At 34.9% G+C, this 27,328-nt stretch overlaps 1 protein-coding gene and 1 long non-coding RNA gene across 10 annotated transcripts in view; one reads left to right on the plus strand and one right to left on the minus strand.

Moving 5' to 3' along the window:
• Nucleotides 1-14,244: 14,244 nt before the first annotated feature.
• Nucleotides 14,245-26,211, minus strand: LOC143232769 (uncharacterized). 2 transcript variants are annotated; one of them, XR_013017725.1, is made up of 3 exons: nucleotides 26,071-26,211; nucleotides 15,573-15,632; nucleotides 14,245-14,416 (listed from the first exon to the last, which is right to left on the minus strand). It is a non-coding gene; the product is annotated as an uncharacterized LOC143232769 (long non-coding RNA). The 2 variants fall into 2 exon arrangements; XR_013017724.1 differs by lacking the exon at nucleotides 26,071-26,211 and adding an exon at nucleotides 19,554-19,728.
• LOC143232767 (transmembrane protein 220-like) overlaps nucleotides 25,866-27,328 on the plus strand; it is a 33,721-nt gene continuing 32,258 nt past the window's right edge. For 2 of the 8 annotated variants that reach the window (XM_076468592.1, XM_076468597.1), the window contains exon 1: nucleotides 25,868-26,390. In XM_076468592.1, coding sequence (XP_076324707.1) covers nucleotides 26,362-26,390 — 29 coding nt within the window. In that variant the 5' untranslated portion in view covers nucleotides 25,868-26,361. Of the gene's footprint in view, nucleotides 26,391-27,328 lie in introns of all 8 variants that reach the window. The other 6 variants (XM_076468591.1, XM_076468593.1, XM_076468596.1 and 3 more) reach the window with 5 other exon arrangements.

Raw genomic sequence — 27,328 nt, forward strand, 5'->3', positions numbered from 1 at the left:
TATAGTATAGCTTATACTACACTAACTGCAGCAAACCAACAATGTCTCTTGGCGCATTGATTTATAAAAATTTGTAGGAGACGTTATCAAAAGTTCAGTTGGCAACAATACTGACAATCACTAATATTACAAACTCAACCTAGTACAAATTTAGTGAACAGGCGGGACTTGCGCAATACACTTTAACAATATACGTTACACGCACTAAACTGAAACAAACGTAGATATTAAAAGAAACTAATAAAAGCTAAGTGAACAGGGGAATAATATATAGAAACTCTAGTTTTAGTTTAGTACTCTTATGATATGTAACACGATGTTTTATGAAATTGGTTATTTGTTATACTTTTTCAGCATAAGATTCTGAAACGCGCTACAAAAGGTTTTATAATTATTGGTTTCCTTTTTAGTTTACTCACTGATTATAAGTATAATTCTATTATACATTACAGCTTTATTCTCACCAACTGTAAAAGTTCCGTAAATATCATACATGTATCTTACAAGTTGTGCAATTCAAATTTTACTGTCAACGTAAAAGCTTTCTTTTGCTCTTTATTTGAAACACATCTCGCTTCCTGCCCCTCAGTGGTACATAAGTACGTCTGCGGACTTACTAGAAACCGGGTTTCAGTATGCTTGATGGGCACAGCACAGATAGCCAATTGTATAGCTTTGTCCTTAATTTCAAACAAACGAACAAAATGTATCACTTCCCCTCGTATGCGCGGCAGGAAGAAATCAAATTCATGATACACCTGTATTGTACTTCGTTGCTACCTAAACGAATATGATGTATTTACATTATCAATCTTTGAAGTTCAGAATCGTATTGATAGTTTCATAAGGAAGAAAAAGAAATTATATATTCGTGATAAATACGAAATATAAATTTGAAGTTCTCAAGTATATGCTTAATGAAATAAAACATTAAATTTTCCCCTATTAATTGGTTTAAATTTTATCATTTATGACGTATGTTGTACATAAAGAACTAATATTCGTTATACATGTTTGTTTTACTTTATTTGTACATGAAGGAATATAATATGTACAAATAATGTCAAAACATCGAAAGTTGATAACATGGAAAAATAAAGTTCATACAAAATGAGGAAAATGTCAGATTCATAAATGACTAGTTAATTTCAGTTGTATAAAATGTTTTCTTAAAACTATTCGATACGTTCCCGGCCGGGACAGCAGTAAGTCTTCCGATTTACAATACTAAAATCACGGGTTTGATTTCCCTAGGTGGACACAGTAGATAGCCCAATGTGGTTTTGGTATAAGAAACACAAACATGTATTATTCGACACACTGGGTCGGCCCGACATGGCCAAGCGGGTTAAGGCGTTCGACTCTTAATCTGAGTATCGCGGGTTTAAATCCCCGTCACACCAAACATGCTCGTCATTTCACCCGTGGGAAGGTTATAATGTGATATGGTCAAGCCCGCTATTCCTTGGTAAAAGAGTAGCCCAAGAGTTGGCGGTGGGTGGTGATGATTAGCTGCCTTCCCTCTAGTCTTACATTGCTAAATTAGGGACGGCTATCACAGATAGCCCTCGTATAGTTTTGCGCAAAATTTAAAAACAAAACAAAACAGAAATGGCCGCAACTTATGCTTTTTCCACGAGAAACTGAGGTTAACTGCAACGTGCAGTTATGAAAGTAATCAGGGGACTTCTTTATAGAAAAATACATTTCTGTCAATGCTTAGTCTTCAAGAAAGAAAACGATAAAAAATATATCAACATTGGTCAGTACACATAAAGGATTTTATAACAGTTACTAAAAAAAATTCGTATTACTATTAATAATAAAAATAAGTTCGTCACTACTTTGGGTAATCCCGCGCGAATTTCATACCATTGTTCGAATTTGCTTTGGAAATTAGAAAACGCGTCAGTGGGGTTATCGAGTTTTACAACTACTTTAAGTTAAAACTAAATATTTTTTTTCGCTTTTGGCCCGGAATGGCCAGGTGGTTAAGGCACTCGACCTGTAATCTGAAGGTCGCGAGTTCGAATCCCCGTCACACCAAACATGCTCGCCTTTTCAGCCGTGGGAGCGTTATAATGTGACGGTAAATCCCACTATTCGTTGGTAGTAGCTTAAGAGATGGCGGTGGGTGGTGATGACTAGCTGCCTTCCCTCTAGTCTTACACTTTTAAATTGGGAAAGGCTAGCGCAAATAGCCCTCGAGTAGCTTTGCGCGAAATTCAAAACAAACCTAATTATAAATGTATTTGAACACTCAAGCAAATAAGAAGTATTCTATTTAAAAATTTCTATTCATTGAATATTGACAATTATGCATATTTGAAAGTGAGATTTCCTTGCTCTTGCCTTGTGTCTTGTTATAAATATATCTGTATTAATGTTGTTGAGTCACATGACACAGCACATGATCAGTCGATATACACTGCTGGCCAAAATCTTAAGGCCAATGAACATAAAGAAAAAATATACATTTTGCGTTGTTATATTTAACCACTTATTTGAGTAGAGCTTCGAAATTAGCTTAAATACTAGCTCTTCAAAAGTTTAAGACTATACCAAAAATAAGTCCTAAACAGGGTAGGAAATGCCCAATAAGAGGTCTCAGTTGTGAGTTGCACGGCCGTCATTGCGAATAACGTCAAACATTCGCTTTGGCATAGTCGATATAAGCGTTTGCAGAAGGCTGGCTGGAATGTTATTCCAAGTGGTGAAGATGGCTTCACGAAGATCATACACTGTTTGGAATTGATGCCCATTTCTATAGACTTCCCTTGCCATACACTCACAAACATTTCCAATGGGGTTCAGTTTGGGCGAACACGCTAGATGGTCCAATAGAATCACGTTATTCGCCATGAAAAAGTCCTTTGTTCTGCAGGCATTGTGGATTGCAGCGTTGTTTCGCTGAAAGATCCAGTCATTTCCACACAAGCGAGGGTCTTCAGTCAATAAGGATGCTCTCTCCAGCATGCCAATGTAGCCAGCTGCTATTTGACGCCCCTTTATAACCTGAAGCTCCATTGTTTCATGGAAGGAAAAAGCACACCAGATCATGATGGAACCACTGTGTCGTGTAGAAAATGTCTCCGATGGGATATCCTTATCGTGGCAGTAACGTTGGAAGCCATCTGGACCATCCAGGTTGTTTTCTCATCAGAGAACAAAACCTTCGTCCACATTTCTTCGTCCCATGTTTAGTGCTTCTCGGCAAATTTTAACCGAACTGTTTCGTGGAAGGAGGCGTGACCTTTCAAGACGTTTACGGTTTTTAAATCCTTTCTTTCGTAGATGCCGTCTCATCGTTCTTGAGCTGCATTCTGCGTCCGTAAGAGCATTAATCTAGTTCGACGATCGGCAGGTGTCTTGCCAGACAACCCATCGAATCCTCCTGCTCAACGCCGGCGAAATTTTCTTGGGCCGACCACTTGAAATTCTCGCTCCGTATCTCTCAGGGTCTTATAAGAAATTTGCAACAGCAGTTTTACTACGCCCAATCTCACCAGCGATGGCATGTTGAGAGAGACATTGCTTTTGCAGCTGGACAATTCTGCCACGTTCAAACTCTATCAACTTTTTAGTTTTTGCCATGTTTTTACCCAATATAATACAGGAAATGTCAGTGGGAGATGTTGACAACGCTAATGCTTGAACACAAATGAATACATTTCGTTACATTTTACCGATTAACGCTTCGTTTCAGTATGGTCTTAAACTTTTGACCAGCTGGTATTTAGGCTAATTTTATAGTGTTCAAATTTTTCCCCATTAAATGCTAAAAAAGTTTTTTATTTTTATTTTTCCCTTTTCTTATTGTCATCTTTCGAAGCTCTACTGAAATAAGTGGTTGAGTCTAACAACGCAAAATGCATATGTTTTCATGATGTTCGTTGGCCTTGAGATTTTGGCCAGAAGTGTATTTGAGTGTTATAAACTACAAAACAAAAACAATAAATAAGTTCTATTTGTATTATCACAGAAGAAAATAAATATACCCTAATACATTTTACAAAATAAAACATAACTCCCTCCAAAATTATTAAGCAACGAAAAGTTTGTTTGTTTTTGAATTTCGCGCAAAACTACTCGAGGTCTATCTGCGCTAGCCGTCCCTAATTTAGCAGTATAAGACTAGAGGGAAAGCAGCTAGTCACCACAACCCACCGCCAACTCTTAGGCTACTCTTTTACCAACGAATATTGGAATTGACGGCCATATTATAACGTTCCCACTGCTGAAAGGACGAGCATGTTTGGTGCGACGGGGACTTGAACCCACGACACTCAGATGACTAGTCGAAGACCCCAACCACGTGGCCATGCTGGGCTCATGCTAACTGAAATAGAAAAAGGCAGAGCTACGTGAACTGTTACGAAGTCTGTCATCCGGTAAAGTAATACACCTGTATTTATTATTTGTTGCTTATAGGAATGTACGTGGGCTTATAGTCAGTCAGTGCGAAGATGTACTTGTAAGGAGATTAATTTATTGAGTTTATTAATCAGAATAATGAAGTAGGTCTTATTTGAAGCCTACCAATTGTTTTCAGTAATTGTCAAATATCCAGTTTTTCTATAATATAAAATAATAAACAAAATGCTTAGACAAAAGCATAAAAATACGTTTGTTTTTTTTGGTGGTTAAAATTAAATCCTTCTAGCCGCGTTACATACGTATATCAGTTTAATCTAATGTTTTTGTTCACACGTTTGTTATTTTTAAGCAACTCCGAGCCTACCACACTATCAACAAATAAGTTACATGTAAATATATGAACTTAAATAAAAAGACTTAAATAAATAAATTAACTCATTGGATATTTTATTCCAAATATGTCTGTGCATGTTCCCTGTAGTCTATTTTACATCAAACATTAAGGAGTAAAAGTTCCGCTACAAGAAATTAGTTTCGTTTTAGTTCAATCTTTGTAACTGCTCGTTATTAAAATTCATGTTTTTGTGCATACGAAACAAAAACAAACCCGAACCTCTATAAGCAGTTTATTAAAGTATGTATATAGGAAATTAAAGCGTATGCAGCAAAAAAAAATATGGGAGGGTAATGGTGAGTATGTTGCACTTGTACTTATACAAAAGTATATAAAACGAATTCGATCTATGTAGTTCATAGCACTTGTTTATTTCCATATTTTCTACATTCTTCTGTGGTAGCCACAGCTTCAAAGTGAACAGGACATTTACACCGATTTTTAGTCGCAGTACGTCACTACTAAGTTATACTTATAGTTTTTATAATTATTGTCGTTATTGATTTTAAGCGCAAAATAATATGTATAGAATGTGCAGCAAGAATAGAATAAACCTTGTGTGACTATTTTTGTCTCGTTTTTCTTGAATTATAATTTGGACTAAACAACAAATAAAGACACGACTGTTTAGTAATCGTTGCATACCCAGTTATTATTTCCTGAGCATGCGTTACACAATCTGTCGATCGAATACTTAGTCTCATTTAGGAACGTGTGTTACAGGTTGCGTTTGAATTCTTTTTAATCCAATTATTCATGTGAAACTAGGTAAGTTGTGGTTTTATATTTTATTTACCACTTTGTTAATCAGTAGGTTTTAATAAATTTTATTTTTCAGATGTAGTTAATTAATTACCCAGTATGTTATTATTACTTACGACTTCCTTTGTATTTTAAGGAAAGTGAATGTGTTGTCAAAAGTAAACTTTACATCCCTTAATTTATTGGTAAGCAATTGTCTGTGCTCAGTGCATTTTTTTTCTGATGTGATTTTTGTTAAGCGCAAAGCTACACAATGGGCTATCGGTGATCTGCTCACCACGGGTATCGAAACCCGATTTCTAGCAGTATAAGTTCGCAAACATACCGCTGTGCCACTAGGGGTATAAGCCTGCAGACTTAGAGTTGAACCGCAGGAGAGGAGGGGGACATTTTCCTTTGAACAAAACCTCATTAACTATTAATAAAGCCTAAATCCATTTGGGGATTATAAAATGATTAGACTTATAGTCCAGTGCTTGTTTCTCCTCCAAGTATGTGGATCAAAATGAAATCCATTGTGTTATTCATACTCGAAAACGATAAGTTCAAGAGTGGTTATGCGATAAAGAAATGTCATGCGCTCAAAGCATCTAGAGTAACTAACGTTTGAGTAGGTGAATATTTCTGTATTTTTAAGTGTGTGTATAGTACTCATACATATGTGTATGTAGTAAAACCTTGAGTAACACAGATATTTACGTCAGGATATACAGAAAAAGTATACACAGAACACGTGTCACTAAAATTGTCATGAAAAATACAATTTTTATACAATCATTATGGACCTTATACACATTTGTATAAACTTTCTTAATATCGGGAAGAGTGTTTCGTTACTTAAGTATTTTAACGAATGTGTTATCAAACCTGCTATACTGCAAACTTTAAAAAAATATCCTGCTTTTAAAGTCCCAGTGAATGTCCTATTAATTATTATCACCATTATAAATTGTATAATAATAAAATATAAATACTGTCTGTACTAACACGCTGGAGTTTTAGAAATTTTTACCATTGTTCGGGTGTGAACGCCATTATAAAGTCAGTGTTTGTTTGTTTTGAATTTCGCGCAAAGCTACACGAGGGCTATCTGCGCTAGCCGTCCCTAATTTAATAGTGTAAGACTAGAAGGAAAGACAGCTAATCATCACACCCACCGCGAACTCTTGGGCTACTCTTTTACCAACGAATATTTGGATTGACTGTGACTTTATAACGCCCTCACCGTTGAAAGGGCAAGTATGTTTGGTGTGACAGAGATTCGAACTCACGACCCTCGGATTACGAGTCGAGTGCCTTAACCACCTGGCCATGTCGGACCTTATAAAGTCGGTGAAGTTTGATTATACTTAACTTATTTTTCGTTATATTGGTCTGTTATATTTAATATCTAGTCTCTTAATAATTTTCAACAAGTAGAATAGTGTATAATAACAGTATTCAAACCAGACTATGTTCAACATAATCACTGCCGACTACACGTTTTAATCAATCCAAAGCTCATCACGTCTCATCAACAGTTGTTCTGGTATGTACAGCTTTATCAAGCTAACGAATTAAGCTTATAATGACAAGTAAAATTTTATTATTCGCTCATGAAACGTTTTTAAATTTATTATAGTTGTTTCTTCACTCAGAATAGACGATTCTTTATTATTACTTGTACATTAAAGTTTTAAGTTTTGTTATTCGTTTTGTTTTTGTTATTTGTTTAGAATTTATCTTTGCTTAGTTTTAATTATTCAACTTTTATGATATCGTATAATTGTTTATTTACTTAAATTTTAGATTTCTTTTTTATGCTTTTCTTAATAAAGTTTTATAATTTTTTTTTACCTACTGTTGTTGTAGCAGAAGGCTATCTGTGCTCTGCCCACTACGTGTATCGAAACCTAGTTTATAGCGCTATATGTCTGGAGACATATCGCTATGTTACTGTTTTTGCTTATTTTTGAAGCCTTAAGATTTTTTGTGCTTACTTATGGAAGTTTTAGAATTCACTTTTGTTTATTTATTAAAGTGGGCTGATCATAGCCAATGGGTAACATCCCAGACTGTGTATCTAAAATTCCATGGTTCGCGCTTCTTTATCGCTAAAAAGAAAATCGCGCTCCATACTTTTGAGCTGTGGGTGTATTATACCAGTGGCATTCAAAGCCTACTATTCTATTAAAGTAGTTCACGAGCTGGCGGTAAGTGCTATTGACTAGTCTTTTTTCTTCTAGTTTATCATTTCAAAACTAAGGACGGCTAGCGTAGAGAGCTCTCGAGCAAGTTTGTTCAAAATACCCAGCTGCAACTGCACAACTTATTGAAATTTTCGGTTTACTTTTTTTGTTTTATTTGATGAAATTTTAAAATCCAGTGTTCCCAACTTTTTCGCTGCAGTGCCCCTTTCAGCAAATGATAAGGGCTTTTAATATTTTTTTTTAATACAAGTACCTAAAACAGTGCCGAAAGAGATAGGATCAATGAATGGGCGAGAAGCACTGGGGTAGGCTTTGCTTGCCACAGACACACTCACACAATGATTTTTGCTCAAACATGTTGAAAAAAAAAACCTCTATTTCTTATGGTTTAATTTTAACAAATATAACTTTGATAATCTTTGTCTGCCCCTCTGAAGCCTTCTCAGAGCTTACTGCCCCTGAATTTTAGAAAAAAACATTCAGATTGGGAAACACTTTAAATGAAGATCGTATCTGAACTATCTAAATAGTAATTTAAACTCTAATAATATAAAAATATTAAGGAAAATTAATAATTGCATAAAAATATATCACTTACCAGTGTAAAAAAATTTTAATCAAAAAGTAGGGAAACGAGGTGGGAATGAGCAGGATAACATTATAATACTTGGTGGATTTTGACATGGTGCAACTCAAAATGGATATGGCTATCGCTTCGCCCATACCTAATTCGTGTGTATTTTTGTAATTTGATATTTGTTTAAACTAAATGAAACATGTATATAGCTAAATTTATCAGTTGTAAACTTTGCTTCACCAACCAAGTACAGATACATGTATATAATCAAATTATGTAACTCTAACGAAATACATGACGTCCTAAGAGAATGTTCGATGTTAAGCTATATTATAGCTATCTGAATGGTGTGGGTTGGGACAAAAGAAACGTATTAAAACTACTGATTTTGGATTTTTTTTAATTTGTTAATAAAACTGCCCCTCAAGTGCCACAGGGAATGTTTGCGGAATTACAATGCTATGAATCAGTTTGTACTTGATTCCAAACAAACAAATAATGATAAATATCAATTCATGTCTATAACTGGATTAAAGTTCAAAGTAAAACACGGAAAAGGAATGAGCAAAACAATTGTCTTACCCACATTTAGGTAACATCATGTCAAAAACCACGAAGTATTGTAATGTTACCCCATTCCTTCCTACCTTTTCTCTTACTGTTTTATGCTCCCATTCCAACTTCCTAATTTTTTTAGCTCATAGCTTTTATGATACTAAGTCCCGAGAATAACTGTCTCCTAACTTTTCTTAGAGATGTCTCTCAACATTTCCTGGCTTTTGCTGATATCTTTGCTATAGAGTGGCAGTCTTTTCTCTGGTTGGATTAATAACTAAAACTTGTTTCACATTACTATTTCTCGCGTTATCTCTTTTTTTTTAGTAGTTCTCTCTTTGTTTGGTCAATAATTTTTTCAACGTTATCAACATAAAATTTCCACCATTCTCTCATTTTCTTTTCTTAGAAAGGAATATTTTATAAATCGCACTGTTTCAAGTACAACCAGGTTAAGGCGTTCGACTCGTAATCCGACGGTCGCGGATTCAAATCCCTGTCACACCAAACATGTTCGCCCTTTCAGCCGTGGTGGGGGGGGGTTATAATGTGACAATCAATCCCTCTATTTGTTGGTAAAAGAGTAGCTTAAGAGTTGGCAGTGAGTAGTGATGACTAGCTTCCTTCTCTCTAGTCTTACACTGCTAAATTAGGGATGGCTAGCACAGATAGCGCTCGTGTAGCTTTGCGCGAAATTAAAAAACAATGAATACAACCTCATATATCAATAGATCGCACTTAGTCTGAAAACAAAGCAAAGGTAAGTTATAAATTTTTGTGGTTCTTATTTTAAGTCCAGAGTGTTCTAACAAGACCGACTCAGACTTCAACAATGATTACTTTCGTACTCACTTCTTAGGCACTAATGTTTTGTCCAACACAGAAATTTCGAGTCATATGTATAGAACAGAAAACTTTGCTCTTGAAGGTTAGATCATAGAACCATACTTAGAAAACCTGCATAGTCCACGTTTTTTTACCTAGCTGATGCAGCTGCAGGCTAATCATGTGGCAAGTGCATATAGGCAATCGTGGATCTTCATGAGATATGGAAGCGGATTGTTACTTGGCAACCTACAAAGCGTACTTGATATAATATGGCTACTAGTGTATTGTTAGCTTGTTTTACCTGTTATTACTAAGGTTATGAAAAACACACTTTTAGTCAAGGTAGCATAACTGAATCTTGTTCGTTTATATTTGCATGAGGCAAAGGCAGGAGAGAGGTATACCATTTTAACATTGTTGGCTAGTCAGTCAGGTTGACAAAATTGTGATTTTGTGAACATTTTAAATTTTTCTTTCTCGACCGTCTTAAGTGCTTTGGTGGCTTGTTACTCTGTAACTGGTTTATTTGCTAATCAGCAGTTTATGTAAAATGTTCATAAAGTTTTGTTCACATGCTGTTTGCAGTGTGTTTGAGATTTTAACTTGTATTGCACATCTGGCCCTTTCTTATAATAAGTACTACTTTACTTATGATAAATTGAAGAGCAAAAAATGTGCAAGATAATATCACGGATATTCTTATTCCAAGAAGTTTTGTGCGAATATTAAACAAGGTCGTCTATGAAACTCATGAGTCGAAAACCATTATTACACAATAAAGGTATTTTGATTAAAACAGTTATTTCTTGATGAGAAGTGTCTTAAAAGCTTCTTGATAATGAAGACCGTTTTAAATATTTTTATTCTGAGTTTTTGTATAACATGAAGTTAAAAAACTTGTTGAGTTGACTTTGTTCTAGTTTTCTTTATTTCTTTGTAATTCTGTGAAGATAGTAACTGTTCTGCTGATGGATAGAGTATCTAGAAACTGCCCATTATGCGTGAAATTTAACAGCTATTGTCTTTTAAAGGTAAGCTTGATAATATCTCGAGGTTATTACAGCCCCCCTCTGTGTTGGATGAAAATGACTAGTTGTGTGATAGCCCTAGTCCAGTGGTTCCCAACCGGTGGATCGTGACCCCCCAGGGGGTCGCGAAGCTTTGGCAGGGGAGTCGCGTAGCCTTGTTAGAAGTAGCTTGGATTAACATTAATTTTATTTCATCAATTACATTTTCATGCTCTTACATTTTTTTTTTTGTTTCGGTGCAAAGCAAAACGTGTGCTACGTTAGTTCATTGTCATTAGGTGATATTATGGGTGTATGTATGCGTGCCTGTGAGTGAATGTGCCTGTGTGAATGTGTATGTGTCTGCAACTGTATGTATGTGTGTACTAGTGAGTAGCGAGTATGTGAGTGCACGCGCATGTACGTATGCTTGTGTGTCTGTTTAGCTGTGATTAAGTGTGTGTGTGCTCGCTGTCGACACGTGAGTCACATGTCCGTTGCTGATTGGTGGATGACGAATCGCGCGACTGGCCACGCTCCCTTCCCTCTCAATACTTACCCCATCATTACTCTACCTGCACCCCTCACAAGCAGTCAGTGTAAGATCTACAGTTTCCAAAGCGTTCATTATTCAACATTTTTATTTTATTTTAACAAGGAGATAAGTAAGCAGTAGAGGTGAGTTGTGTCCATGGCTAAACGGCGCAGATACTCAGAATGCTACCTCAACATTGGCTTCACCACTGTGCTTGCCAACGACGGCATCGAGAAACCAGTGTGTTTTGTGCCATGCTGTCCTGAGTGCAGAGTCAATGAAACCATCAAAACTCAAGCATCATCTCGAGACGAAACATCCAGAACACGCAAAGAAGGATTTGGATTTCTTCAAACGGCATGAACGGTGTCTTAAAAGCCAAAGAATCGATAGAAGTGGGTCGTTTCAGCAGCAGAGTGCAGCCGTAGTGGAAGCTTCATATGAGATTGCATTCGAAATTGCTAAACAAAAAAAGCCTCACACGATTGGAGAAACACTTCTTAAACCCTGCATGATGAAAGCAGTAAATCTTATTCTTGGAGAAGCCAATGCAAAGAAGATGCAGCAAGTATCCCTGTCAAATAATACTATACAGAGGCTCATTTCTAAAATGTCTATGGATCTGAAGGAACAGGTTTTGACTGAAATCAAGGGTTCCCCTTTGTTCTCCTTTCAGCTCGACGAGTCAACAGATGTAAGTTCATGTTCTCAGTTGCTTGTCTTCGTGAGATACATTAATTCAGGTGACATCAAAGACGAATTCTTGTTCTGCAGTGCACTTGAAACCACAACAAAAGCTGATGATGTCATGGAAAAAGTTTCAACTTTTTTTCAAGACGAAGATCTTCAATGGGAAAACGTGTGTGGGGTTTGTACGGATGGGGCACCGGCTATGCTGGGATCGAAATCAGGATTCCAGTCGAGAGTGAAGAAGCTAGCACCTCAAGCAAAGGGCATCCACTGCATGATTCACCGATATGCTCTCGCCAGTAAGACTCTCCCTGCCTCTCTGCAGGAAGTGCTTGAATCTGTAATCAAAATTGTAAATTATGTGAAGACTCAAGCACTCAACACTCGCCTATTCAAAGAACTATGCGAAGACATGAATGCCGACCACGAAGTCCTTCTCTTCTACACAGCAGTACGTTGGTTGTCGAAAGGAAACGTTATTAATCGTGTCTTTGAAATGAAAGATGAAATAAAGCTATTCCTGGAGACTCAAGAAAGGAAAGATCTTGTAGCTCACTTCGAAGATGAAGCATGGAATAAAAGGGTTGCGTACCTAGCCGACATTTTTGACCAGCTGAACAAGCTCAATTTGAAGCTTCAAGGAAGGGAAACACATGTTCTCCTTTTTCAAGATAGTCTTCGGGCCTTTGTTTCCAAACTGCAGAACTGGCGTCGGAAAACCAATCTTGGAAACATCGCTATGTTTGAAAAACTTTGTGGAGTGACGGATGAGTCTCAGATCCAACTGGATCAGTTCCTCAAGGATGAGATTACCGAACATCTTCAGTCTCTAGAAAAGGAAGTCGAGCGTTACTTCCCTGAGCTATCACAGGAACAGGATGCCCTGGTAAGGAACCCATTTCGTACTGAACTTGATGTATCCAGCATCCCAGATGATATCCAAGATGAATTTCTGGATCTAAAAAACGACTCTTCAGCTCGTGATCTCTTCAAGGTGAAAACCGTGACTCAGTTCTGGTGCGCTATGTATCAGTCATACTCCAAAGTCAGCATGATAGCTTTACGTGTCCTTGTTCCATTTGCTTCTACCTACTTGTGTTAGGCAGGATTTTCCACTCTTGTCAATATAAAAAACAAAGAATAGGAACAGATTGGATGTTGGAGATGACATGAGACTGGCTCTTACAAACGATCGGCCACGAATTTCAAAGCTTGCTGCTCAAATGCAACATCAGGCATCTCACTAGCTGGGTTGAATAGCTGTTCAAACCTATGTTAATATTATTTTAAGAAATATATGTTCAGGTTGGACCAATGTGATTTAATTTGCTAATAAATAACTACAGAATTTTAAATGTTGTTTTAGATGTTTCTTTCCCTCTCCTTCACAGAAAATAAAAGAAAAATTAAGCTGCTGATAGTAAGCCCTATGTAGGGGGTCACATGGATTTCAAACTTTTAGGTAAGGGGTCGCGAGTGCCAAAAGGTTGGGAACCCCTGCCCTAGTCGCATTGGTTAAGTCTCACCATTGGGTAAAAAAACACACATTAGATTTAAATAGTCATATACAGGTTCGTAAGCAAGCTGGTTGACAGGAAAATATTTTGAAGGAGGAAAGCCAGGTGATCAATTCACAAATCAAGTGCAAGAGTGTCGAGTGTCCAGAAAGGAAGTACACACGCTATGTTTTTTGTCCTTGATTTAGATAAAGACTGAATCTATTGTCTCCAACCTTATTATGTTTTTTGCTCAAAGCCGATATAATTAAATTCCGCATTACTTCACAATTTATTCTACCTATCGTCCATTATAAAGCAGATCGACCTAACAAGCTGTAGGGAAAATAAAAAGGCCTCATTAGATGTGAATTCGTTATTGTTTCTTATGACCATTTTTTTTTGAAATTATAGATAAAACTGGGTACATTTTCTAGAATACATCTATGATACAGAATAGTGTTCTCTGTTATTTTCGAATGTGCATTAAGTTAAGTAGCTTTTAAGACAATTTTATTACAAGTTACAACTTTTACAGACAAGGAAAACTATTTTTAGGAGAGGTATCGCTTCTAGAAAACAGTTTCTTTTTGCTGAAAAACTTTTAAATTGTAATAAAATAATATTAAATTCGTAAGTGAGGTCACAACAAAGCTTTTAATAGATTATGTAACCTGAAGTTTTGAAACTACTTAATAAAAGTTTAGCCTTACAAAGTTTATACTTTAGTGCGATAACTCGTATTGCAATATTTTGATAAACTTGTTTATTGTTTAGTAGAAGAAACGTTTATTTTGTTTGTGTGAAGTAAAATCGTCATAATAACTTACTGTATTCTGTGCTGATAGAATAGATCTTTATTTTATATCATCAAGTTAATCATTTCGAAAATTAAACAACACTCGTATGCTATAGGATGATTGTTTAGGCTGTCAACCAAGCATACAAGCTGAAGTTGATGATTCCAGTCTACCCTGATATCCTCTCCTAGAGTTCTGACCCTCACCTATGTAAGGATAAAAGAATATAGTTGATAATTTGGACCAGCATCTCATGCCAAAACTAGTCAACTGAAAAAAAGAAGATAAGCACTAGAACAGAAACGGAAAGATGAAAACATGAAATAATATAACATAATGTTTAAGGCCAACAAGGGACCTGTTGCTTTGTTGGGGCTGTCCCATCCTATAAGTCAAACTAAAAGTATTACAAAAACTTTAAAGCTAGTTCTTATCACCCATATGTCTATCAAGCTTTCATTTAAACTCATTCAAATTTACTGCCTCGACAACATTCAAAGACAACCCATTCCATAGGCCAACCACTCTATTTGAAAAAAAAAGTCTTAACTGAAGATGTCTCGTACCTTGCCTAAATCTATATTTCTGCCTCCTAGTTCTATAATTCTCGCTGTTAAGTATGAAAAATGTTGATGCATCAACATTATAATTTCTTCTTCCAATCTTAAACACTCCAATCAGATCCCCTCTAACTCTTCTTTTATCAAGAGGAAACAATTGTAAGGATTTTAATCTCTCCTCATATGACGACCCTTCCATCCTAGGTACCATTTTAGTAACCCTCCTCTGAACCCTTTCAAATAACATAAAACTTGAGAACAACAAAACAGTTTGTGGCAAACATTTATGTAATTATAATTTTTGTGTTTAGTTTTGCTTTAAAATCACAGAAATATTTATTTCAAACACAAGCACGTGACGAAATATCAACTCGTTCTGGAAGACGTGATTGTTAATACCGTTTATAGTTTGCAAGTAATACCCAGTTTAAAGGAATAAAAAGGTTTTGATACTGGTGGTTGTAGTATTTCAACATGAACACAAATATTTTCTTTCTTTCTTATCTTAATTTCTTCATCATGTGTCCAAAACTTGCTCCGTTAGGTTTAGGATCAAATAAATGATTGATATCTCGTCATTTAATCTAATTTAACATTCCATTGAGCTTTCTGCATATTAAAAAATTGATACAGTATGAGTCAAATTGACAAGAGTATTGAACAAAAAATCTTCTATCAACTTATAAAATGTTAAATAATTTTAAAATTTTAATTAATTTGATCATGAAATGTAATAGAATTTTCGTCCAAATGCAGCTTATCTCACAGACGTTTACTCCTTACTCACAGACCCTTTACTCACAGACGTCCAGGTCCACTCAGAGGCCTAAAGAAACTATGGTCTCTTCTATCTTCTAAGGCACTGGTTATAATAAAAGATGATGACACATGGCAACAAAACAAGACAATCATTAGTCCAAAGGAATAGTGAAACATAATCTGAATAATTAATCTGTCTATATAATTTACAGCTTTAAGATGAAAGTGTGTGTTACATTTTGGTCTGATTGAAAGAAACATAAAAACAGTCGCGAAACGTAACAAATGTAAAAAGAACAAAAAAACCACAATAATAAGTGTTTAAAATTTGGCTTCTTTTAAGCTTGAATTCAGAGTCAGCTGACCTTCCTAATGGCATTTACACTCTTCAGTGTTTCATATCACTTTTTTTAATGTTAGGAATAGTACGGATACCTAAAGTTTGTAGTCTGTGCTGCTGTTTTAAATCAACAGTTTCCTAGCATATGCCTATAGTCCAATAATCGTTACAATCGACCCTCTGTCTCAGCGGCATGTTTTCGTGCGCGAGGGTCACTTAATAGCTAATATAAGACGTACAATAGAATATTACTAAAAATCGATGTTGATTCTGGTTTCTTTTGATACAGACTTGTTTCTTTTTAAACATTTTAAAAGGTGATGAGGAAAAATATTTTGTAAGTTTAAATGAAAACAGAGGAATACAAATTGAAAATAATTACTAATTGGTGCATTGAAGTAAAAACAGAAATACACCCTCGTTACATTATTTTGTAGGATCAGGATGGATAGGACTTAGGTTCAGAATTGAGAGGAGACTAAAGAAGGAGACTTCTAGTTTAAATTTACGTTTTTATCTTACATATAAAAAAAAACTAGCTGATGGCCCTTGTTGCCCTTTTTCCAGGATGCAAATAGACAAATATGATAACATCCCGTGAAGTTTATTATCATTATTTCTGTATTATCTTCGAAGTTAAGGCGGTCTCAAACTGAAGACGATCTAATTTTTCACAGACGAGAATTTTTAAAAACAACATTAAATGTTAAGTAAAGCAAATAGAGTCACGTGTCTTGTTTTGGAAATTTTGCTATAACATGATTTATAAACAAGAAAAAAACCCTCAATATCTGCGGCACTTGAAATTATTTTAAGCAAACTTAGAGTAAATTAATCTTATACCCCATTTAAGTTTATTGCCCATCAGGATCTCTCAAACTGAAATTCATTTAGGCAGGATTAGAGTAAATTAATCTATAAGACCTCTGGCATGGTCAAATACATCAGTTCAAAATTGTAGTTAGATCTCAAATCGGTAAAAAATAACGGAGCTATGAGCTAAAGGTTTGTACTTGAAATAAAAACAATCAATAAAAAACCTCGGAGTTGTCCTATGAGCTGCTCTGCTGCGACTACAAATACAGGAAACAAGCACGCAAAATTATCCCCATTAAAATTGATTTTAACTCTTTTGTTATCTGCAAAATGTCCCCAACCCCGTTTAAAGTTGTATTCTACTTTACTCACAGTTGTTTTCGTTTTCTTTATTTTTTATGGTTGTACACAGAATTGTTATCAAGAAAAACTGAGTTTTTAATCACGATTTCTGTAAAATTTCCAAGCACGCCTCTATCTTACAAAACCGAAACTGTCAAGAAAAGGAAATTGGTTAAGCTAAGTTACAGGGCTCGTACGTTGGTGACCTTCATTCCCACATCCGAATTATATGACTAATGTATCATAATTCAGTGTGTAAGCAGTCAGCGACACATAGAGGGTTACAGTTGTATGTACGTACGTAAAGTATGTGTCAAACACAGTGAGAACATACCAGAAAGTCATCCATCCGTCACTACTCTATCTGGTGTCACTTTATATAAATATATGTAACAGACACATACATAAACATATATATAATCAACATGATTTTAATTATGTCTGTTGATTGTTTTAAATTATATATCTGTTATGTTTAGAAAAATATATATAATTTTTAATTTCTTATTAATTTTAAGGCTCTATACCCATGTTAATAGAAAAACTACTTCATGTAAAAATTGATGGCACATAATATACCTATGTTAGTAATAAAATAATTGTGAAATTCAATGATTTGGTTTTTCATTTATCTCATATATGATATAATGATGTGACTTTATACTATTGGTCTATAGCTGTTTGTCTCATTTGCTAACTACAACCAGACTTGGCTTAGCGGTTAACGTTTCTGAACTGTGAATTCTAGAGATTATGGTTCGAGTTTCGTTCTTTATAAAGAAAAAACGCGAAGCTCTCACCCTCAGTTTGGGGTCACGAGTACGCTAGTGACGGTGGAATTTCACTATTTAGTCAAGTGAGTACCCCAAGAAATGATAAAGGGTACTGTTCACTAGCTATATTCCATCTTGTGAACTATTTCGAAGTTAGGGCGCAACGTCAAAAAAAAGTAAAACAAACAAACAGTTGTATAGTATCAACTGAAAGATAGTTTCAAAAATGAAATGAAGCGACAAATAAGAAAGTGGAGATCAATGCGTATTTCCCTTTTCTTTTTGTTTGTTAAATGCTATTAATGCATAATTCTTTAACACACTAATTGGTCGATTAAACGTATCTTTTACTAATGTTTAAAGAATTATTTTATAATTTCATCTTTCAATTTGAAATTTATAATTAAGCTGAGATGTTGGCTAGATAAATAGTTTTTACTGTGAAAAATTTAATGATTTAATTCCCGATTCCAACACATGAAGCACAAAGCTACACTATGGACTATTTGTGTCGTGCTCACTACGAGTATAGAAACCCGTTACAAGTATGTAGCCTTACAGCTGTGCACACAGAATGTAAGGTAATTTCATTTGAAAATTGTATATTTTGTGCTTCAGAAATTAAGTTCAAAGAAAATACACAAATATTTGAAGCCTATTAGAACATTCCTTTAAAATCCACCACCTTGATAAACTCTGAGTCTTGTAATGCTAAGCTTTTGGGTTCGATCTCGCGATTGATATGGCATAGATAGCACATTTACTCCATTGTATAGCTTTATCTTTAAGATGTATTTCAAAGCCTAGCTCCGTATGATTTTTTGATTATTTGCTTATTTCCACTGATGTTTTTGCTATTATTTTTTGCCAAATATATATATATATTTTTTTATCCTTAACTAAGTTTCCATCGATCGTATATACTTCTTTTATTAGTGCCATAAATCTCACAGCAAAAGGTTCCTAAAAGAAACTTTTTCTCTGTAGGGTTCACGAAGTTAGAAACGTAATGTTTTATTATTACGTCTTGTGATTATGAAAAACGTTTTCGTAAATCCTGTGTATTGACACATTGAGACTCACACTTCTACTGTCCCCTAGTGGCTTATTTGCGGATTTGTAACACCAAAATCCGTAACTCGTGTCACAGTGGTGGACAGAGTACAGGTAATCAATTGTATAGCTTTGTACTTATAAAATAACACACGTGTTCTATGTTTACCACGTCAATAGTACCATTCGATATCTATGTTATGTGGTATCCCTGGGCAACAGTCTGCTCACCGCAACTGAGAGATAACCAGAACAAACTAGATTAATTTTGATGAAGTGAGCGAGTTCGCGCTAATAACGACTCGTCAATTAAACTTGACAACCACAGCTTGAAAAACCTATTTTCCATTAAAATATTATACACACACACACCCCTACTGGGTTGGGTTTCTTTTATACTTCAGTAAACATACATTGTTAATACCACGCTCAAAATCGTCTTGCTGAAACGACATCTTACCAAACAGTATACCACGATAGTACAAGTCTCTAACAGTCTCTGCTAAAGAACATCTTGAACCAGAAATGTTCCATAACGGAATTACGTTACTGAAAGCAGTTAAGCAGTTAAATTCGCTATAATCATTATTTGTTTTATTTACAAATACAAACAAAAAGGAATTAAACCACCAAATATTAACCTTAATTAGCTGTTCTGATTTACCTTATACTCATTCTTTGGTGGGGTAGATATACATACCTGGACAAGCATATCAAAGCCTTACGATTTACTCATACTTGGGAGTAGTAAAACTAAAAATATCGAACTTCAGTTGACAAGTTAGAATACGTATGTAAAACAAGCTCCCTTACATTTATTCTGTCTCAGTGATCAACAAATGATTAACATAATCCACACAGCGCACAATGGAAGCTTCTACCTTTCTAGCTTGATGGTCTCCTAGCAACTACGAAGTGTTGTGGTTAACACTGCTTTACAGCAACATTTCTGACACTAATGTGTTTTCGCTTGGAGTTCAATACGTAAGTAGAAACTTGGAATAAATGTACACTGATGTGTCCTTGGTTTCAGAGAACACAACAAGTATCCCAAGGCTGGATTTATATTATAACAATTAATACTGAAAAAAAAAGTGAATTATTAATAATATGAAACGAGGATAATATATATAAATAACTATAACACCTAATGAAGAAAGAGACTTTTGGAAAACGATTAAAGTAGTCCTTTCGTCATCTGAAACAATGATAAATGAAAGAGAAAAGACGATACTGACAAAAGTACGATGCTTGAAATCTGAACATTTTTTATTTGAAATACATTTTAAAGGACTTGCAAAATGTAATAAAGGACTACTTTACACTACTTGTTGCATGTTAATGAAATACAGCAACATGTTTGAGATTTAAGCTGGTAGTAAAAACAAAATATGAAATCCTAGTTTTGTGTACTGGATTTCGGATAAATGGTTAGCAGAATTATGAGTCTAAAGGCTCGTGGCTCATTACCGCAAAAACTCGAATCGCTGTGGAAATACTATGATAGTATTGATCAAATCTCACTACCTATCATTGGCTGTTTAATAGTTGCATTTTATCCAGTCTATCCCCTCACACTCGGCAATAATTTTGCACAGTTAACTCTTTTCATAACTTTGCAAGCGGCCCGGTATGGCCAGGTGGTTAAGGGACTCGACTCGTAATCCGATGGTCGCCCCTTTTAGCTGTGGGGGGCGTTATAATGTTACGGTCAACCCCACTATTCGTTGGTAAAAAAGTAGGTGATGAACATAACATAACACGTCTCTAGTCTTACACTTCTAAATCAGGAACGGCTAGCGCAGATATCCCTTGTGTAGCTTTGTGAGAAATTCAAAACAAACAAACAAGCTTTGCACAAATATTCTGACGAATACCAATTTGCACGGTGTGTTATTGTTAAATGTCTATTTATACTTCGTTCTCTTTAAACGTGTAAGTCCACGAATTTATAACGGTAAACTTAGGGGTTCGATTTCTCTCGGTGGACTCACTAAATAGCCCAATGTGGCTTTGCTGTAAGAAAACGCACACTCTAAACGTCATCGATTTATTTTAAGCTAGTAAACGATATTTAAATCAGAAGTCAGGTTGTTTATTTTAACAGTTTTTGACTTTTAAAGAAGTGAATTATTTTGTGACTTTTAAATCGAGAACGTAGCGCAAGGAAACAAACAAAAAAGAAAAAAGAAAAGAGATAGATAAAGGGGTATGAAGTATTTTTAGAAAATGCACGATGTAAATATGATGAATTCACTCTCTGATCTAGTGAAGTAAATTCTTAACGTGACGCTTCGTGAAAAAAGGAAGAACTTGGTCTATGAATGTTCGAACTAATGTTCTTTTGTTTTCTTAATTTGGTCAGTGGACAACTGAACTGGAAGGCTTGTATGTTATGTTTTAATCATCTTTATTAGCATGGTTTAGAAAACCAGTCAAAACAGTATTGTCTACTTTACAGATGTGCAATATAGCTCAGTCTTGTCTGGTGTGTGATACCGAGGATTCATGGTTCGAGTCCCTTTGTCTTAAAATCACGTTTTTGATTTGGAATCCGTGGTTAATATAAAAGTTCGATTAGATTCGTCTAAGAGTTGGCGGTGGACGCTCTAGTCTGTTAGTTCAAAATTAGGGATGTTTAGTGCAGATAGGCCTTATGTAGTTTCGGACAAATTTTCGAAACAAACATTTATTTACACGGCTGAAAAAATATACAAAACGGGATTTTGATGACAAGATAAAGTTTTAATACGTGAAGTGAGTTCAGTGTTGTAAAAGATGAAGTAAGTTCAATGTGATAAAACGGGAAGTTAGTTCATTATGGTAAAACGAAATAAAAACTAATTAAAATAATGTGGAGAGTTGTGTCAAAATAAACGCGCGAAATGTAAGTGTTCAAATAACGAAGAACAGAAAACTCGGTATTAACTAACGGAAAAAATAAAATAAAAAGGTTAGAAAATAAAATGTTTCAAGGAAAATTTGAATGTTTCCACTCTCAGTTGGATGCTGTCATCACAATGGTAGGCTGTATGCGAGACATGCAATAAGACACGTTTTACGCTTAGCAACTCCCAGAATAGTTTACAATTGTACTGAGAACAAATCCGGCGGAGCAACACAGATAAGTTCACTTCACATAGTAACTAAGTAACAGGGTCTTGTTTATTTAAAGTGTGCGAAACTGAATTCGCTTCATCTTCATACAAAAGCTTGATGCAAATGGCAATGGTAATAAATAAATTTATGGTGGGCAGGAATAATCAATGATCGACGTACCATCTCTATATCATCTGGTGCGATTCCATTCTATACATCCCATGGCCTATTATGCTGCTTTATGTTGGATGGAAATGTTAGTTGTAAATTTGCTGAACAGGAAAGGATTGATCGAATAGAGTTATCTGCTTGCTAGTCAAACTTGATCTTCATTTCCTTAAAATGTAGCTGAAATGATCTCGGTTTATGTGCCGCATTTCTTTAAATAACTCCAGATAGGTAAAATGCTATATGTATCGATATATTGATTTCGTTTGTTTTAAATTTCGCGCAAACTACACGAGGGATATCTACTCTAGCCGTCCATAATTTTGCAGTGAACGATTAGAGGGAAGGTATCTAGTTATCATCACCCACCGCCAAATCTTGGGATACTTATTTACCAATGAATACTGAGATTAATCGTTCTCTTATAACGTCCGAAAGGCTGAAAATGCCAACATGTTTCATGAAAAGGATTTGAACCTAAAAATTGAGAGCAAGCGCCCTAATCAGTAAGTTGTTCTAAGCACACTATTTTAATAGTGATTTAGTCTTATCATGGCTGAAATATAAATTAAAGTTATTCTTTAATTATTGTTTACTGTGTAGCATTATGTTACTATTTAAATATCATAATCTTTTTTTCAAGTAACATACACATTTCTCGTAGACCCATTTCATTTTCCTATGATTTGTAAAAAAATGAACAGAATATTATCTGCAATAGTAACAAACAGTGTTCTTTACCTTCTCAATTTGTTTGTAACCACATCCAGAGTTGGCTGAAGTAAAGAAGCCAAACAAACTAAACCGAGAGGAGTTGCCTAGCGTGTTTATAAGTACAACATAAAACCGTTTTAGTAGTCGACTTGAATTATTTATATCCAGAACCGAGATGAAATATTCACGTGCTTAGTTACTGCGGAGTTACATCGAGCGTGACAACCTGCACGCATCAATTCATGCTTTATTGAGATCTTTCATAGAATGAAAATGGGTCTTTAGTGGTGAAGTATGTACAAAAATCGATATTCATCTTATATATTCACAAACATAAAGTAAAGAATTTGATTTATTTTTAAATTAAGGTGAATTAAAGATATAGACTAGTTTATGTTATGACTGGAATGTCTAGACACATTAGGCCTAACAGATTAGAAGTATGAATCAAGTTCAACAGGTTGTTTATCATCGATAGCAGTGTACTGTCGCTTTTATCATAAACCCTCCAATGGCACGGCGGTACGTCTGCGGACTTACAACGCTAGAAACGAGTTTCGAGACTCGTGGTGGGCAGAACACAGATAGCCTATTGTGCAAATTTGTGCTTAAGTAACTGACATTTTTCTGCAGAATTCCTCCTGTTCTATGGCTTAATAAGTATTTTCAATTTATCTATTTATATATGGTGGTATCAATTATTAAAAATATCTTTACGAGAAACTGCTAGTGGGCCAACTCTTTAATACAAGTGATAAAATATTCCTCTGGCGTATGAGAGATCTCGAGACCGAATATAATACTGAAAATAATGTTAAAGTGCCACAGGAAGGAAATAAAGCTGGTGCCTTCTCACGATTATGAAATAAGAGGAAAAGAGTGGAGTAATCGAAATCGAGAATATTACCTTGCTAGGAATTGTTAGTGCGTAAACTCTTAGGCTCACCTGGTGTTTGGAAGGTTTCGGGCGCAATACAGGCCCAAGAAATAATCATGCATGTACATGTACTTCTGTTTCTCACGTATATAAACATTTGTTTGAATCTTCAAATTGGAACTATTAGGAAATGATAATAAACACATAACTAATGAATCCAAGATCGATAGCTAGTAAGAGCACAATTGCACATTTTAAAACATTTTAAATCCTTGTTTACTAACATTCGATATTTTTCCCAATGTTCATAAACTACGTATCATAACATAAACAGTTTACTCCATCTGGTGATCTTGGGTGGGTTAGCTAACAGTACGTTTCCGGACTTAGAATGTTAACATACGTAGTGAGATTCTTCGAGATGGGCAGAGCAAAGATAGCTAGCCTAGTATGGAAATAACCAGCTTCATCAGGCATTCATAAACTAAAATATATTGAGTTTTTCAGGCAATCGTCGGACAAAGAGCACATGTGTCTTCAAGTGCTCATTGTAACAAAAATAGTACCTTATCAGGTGCTCGTCATTACGTATACAGCATATTTATTCAAGCGCTTGTCGTAATATATGAATAGTATACTTTATCAGGTGTTCGTCGTAAGTATCGTAACTCTCATGTTTAGAAAGTTAAGAAAATAAATTTTAATTACTCTGTTCATTTCACTTTCTTTCAACAGATTAAGTTTTATCGTCACCTTTCTACTGTTATCTTTTCCAGTACGTTTAGTATATGACGATTCGTGTCGAAATTATAATAATTTCAGTTTGTTGTTTTCAAAGAACAAATAAGAAAGACATGTTTTCATTCTATATCCATTAAAATATCTATTCCATGTTCCGTAATATCATCAGAAGAGAACCATTTCTTATGGTAATATTTATTATACCAAGAAGGTGTACAGCCCATGTACATGCGTACTAGAAATGGAAATACTTTCTAAACGGTGTATTATTTACCCCCCTCCTCCCCCATATTATGAATAGATTTAAGATCCAAACGTTCATAGGTTTGTCAATCATAATTGAGGGTTCGGCGTGGCCAGGTGGTTAGGGCGCTTGACTCATAAGCAGAGGGTCGTGAGTTCGAATCCCCGTTATATCAAACATGCTTATGCTTTCAATATTGGGGGCGTTATAATGTTACAATCAATTCCACTATTCGTTGGTAAAAAATGTAGCCCAAGAGTTGGCATTGGGTGGTGATAACTAGCTGCCTTACCTCTAGTCTTACACTGCTAAATTAGGGACGGCTAGCGCAAATGTCCCTCACGTAGCTTTACTCGAAAATTCAAAGCAAACAAACAATCAGAATCAAAATTTTAACAAATTGTGATATTGTTACCAACAGCGACATTTGAAAACGGTGAACTCTGGGTCTGTTACTACCAATAAACTCTTAGAAAGTCTGAGATATGCATGTTTCCAATAGGAAGGTCATAGAACTGTTTGTCAACCTTGTTTTTATTACCTATAGCAGCAGTTAGTGTAGTGGTACGTTTTTATAACAGTTTACAAAGAACTTAATTAGCTTTCAATGTGCCTACGTCACATCGTCCAAAAGCGTCTCAGAAGAGTTTATGAACCTCAGTTTTCTTACCAGTAGCAGTAGTATATTACCATAACATGCATATCTTTAAGTATTACTATACCGTATATATAATAATCTGTATTTTTGTTTAAACGTTATGATATCACATTTGAAATGACTTGTAGCTTTACTTAAATATTATATATATATATATATAACGACATTAACATTATATGTATATAATGACAAATCTTTGTTTAAACATTGCTATATAATGCATACAATAACACTCGTATCTCTGTTTTAGTATTACAATATTATATATTAACATTACCTACGAGTATCGAAAAACAATTTTTTCAGCATTTACAAGCTTTCTGACTTATGGCTAAGTGATCGAAGATGGTTGGGGGGGGGGGCGTGATCAAAATGTATATATTAAAAGAGTTAAAACTTTAGTGAAGCACTGCTATGATAACTTTCCACTTTATCTAAAGTGATGTATTATCACGTGATTATTCTCGCCAACTCCTACCCACAAAAAGTGCTGGGATAATTAGCTAAACTTATGGTATTTCACAACTCAGTGACACGTAACGGTCTGCTGCGCTTGGTAATAACTATTTCACTAGTGGCTTCTGGTAAAGCTTCCCCTAGTGGGCAGTTTCTCTTAGTTTAGTTTACTCTTAATATTCGTGTTTTTAAAGCTAATATTTGTTTGACATTATACCAGTACTGCGAGTGTATAAATATAACTACACAAGGTATCTTACTATCTGTTGCACAGTGGGAGTGGTTTCATGGCTCCCGCTCTCGCATCGACGTAAGAAGTTAGAACTCGACTTTGGATCTCGTTCTACTATTCGCAACAGTGAAACAGATGACTGTTAGAGTGGTTCGCGGCCTGACTGACGCCTATAGTCTTATCTTACATTTGGTTAAGTAAGCTCTTGAAACGCGAAGCCAAAGGTTTTCGTGGTTTGCAAGAAACTCGTGATACACTCAAAACAGTTCACATTTTGTAAACACGCTGATTGTTGTACTTCAATTTTTAGAAAGTTATTATGGAAGAAGCTGATTGGAACAAAATGTCGTAAGTGCGCACGTTTGGTTAGATGTTTTTTATTTTGTATTTTAAAGTAAGTTGAAGTAACCCAAGCCTTTTTTCGTGTGTTTATGTTTTTATAAAAGGTAAATGCGTATTAGAATAACAAAACAAACTTTTTAACTGTTCATAAAATTATAATATAAAGATAAACCAATAAATAGAACACATGTTAAATGATTATATTAAAAAATTCTCTTTCAGAAACGTAAGATTGAAATTGTAATATGTAAAGTAGAAGCCTAATGTATAGGTAGAATACACTTTTAGACAGCAAATAAAAAAAATAAAAAAATCTTCGCACACACAATATAAACAAATAAACCAAGGGCACTGTGTGAGTAGTATTGTAAGGCTCAGTATGACCAAGTTTATGAAGTTCGGATCTAGCACTTAGCAATACAGAAAAGTTTATTGTAGGTTTAACTGAGAGACAATAGAAGGAGTACAACGAAGCAAAAAGAAAGTTGATTTTTAACAGACAAGAAGTTGACGTTAAGAGTTAATCGATTAGGAAATGATTATTGCGTTAGTAGATTTGAGGATAAAATTAACTGGTTAGGGTGACATAATTAACTAAATTGCATTTAATTAGTGGAAACGATATAAACAAATTGTATTTAAAAATAACCGATAGAATATTATCATTAAATTTAAGGTTCACCTAACAATAGGGCTCTGGATTAAGTATCAATAAAAGTTTAAAGTAGCCTAGTTTATAGTGTTTTTATTAATAATTTTCTCGGCTATAAAATGGTCCCGACTATTGCAGAATTAGAATGAGAAATCAGTTCTTTATATATATATTTATACATTTCTTATTGTAATTGTATTCAAAATATGTTTATATGTTGTGAAAGTAAGTATCTGGAGCACTTGATAATACTGAAATTTGACAAGACTACCAGAGGACTTATTTATACAGT

The sequence above is a fragment of the Tachypleus tridentatus genome, chromosome 11 (genome assembly GCF_004210375.1).
Source record: "Tachypleus tridentatus isolate NWPU-2018 chromosome 11, ASM421037v1, whole genome shotgun sequence".
Classification (NCBI taxonomy): domain Eukaryota; kingdom Metazoa; phylum Arthropoda; class Merostomata; order Xiphosura; family Limulidae; genus Tachypleus; species Tachypleus tridentatus.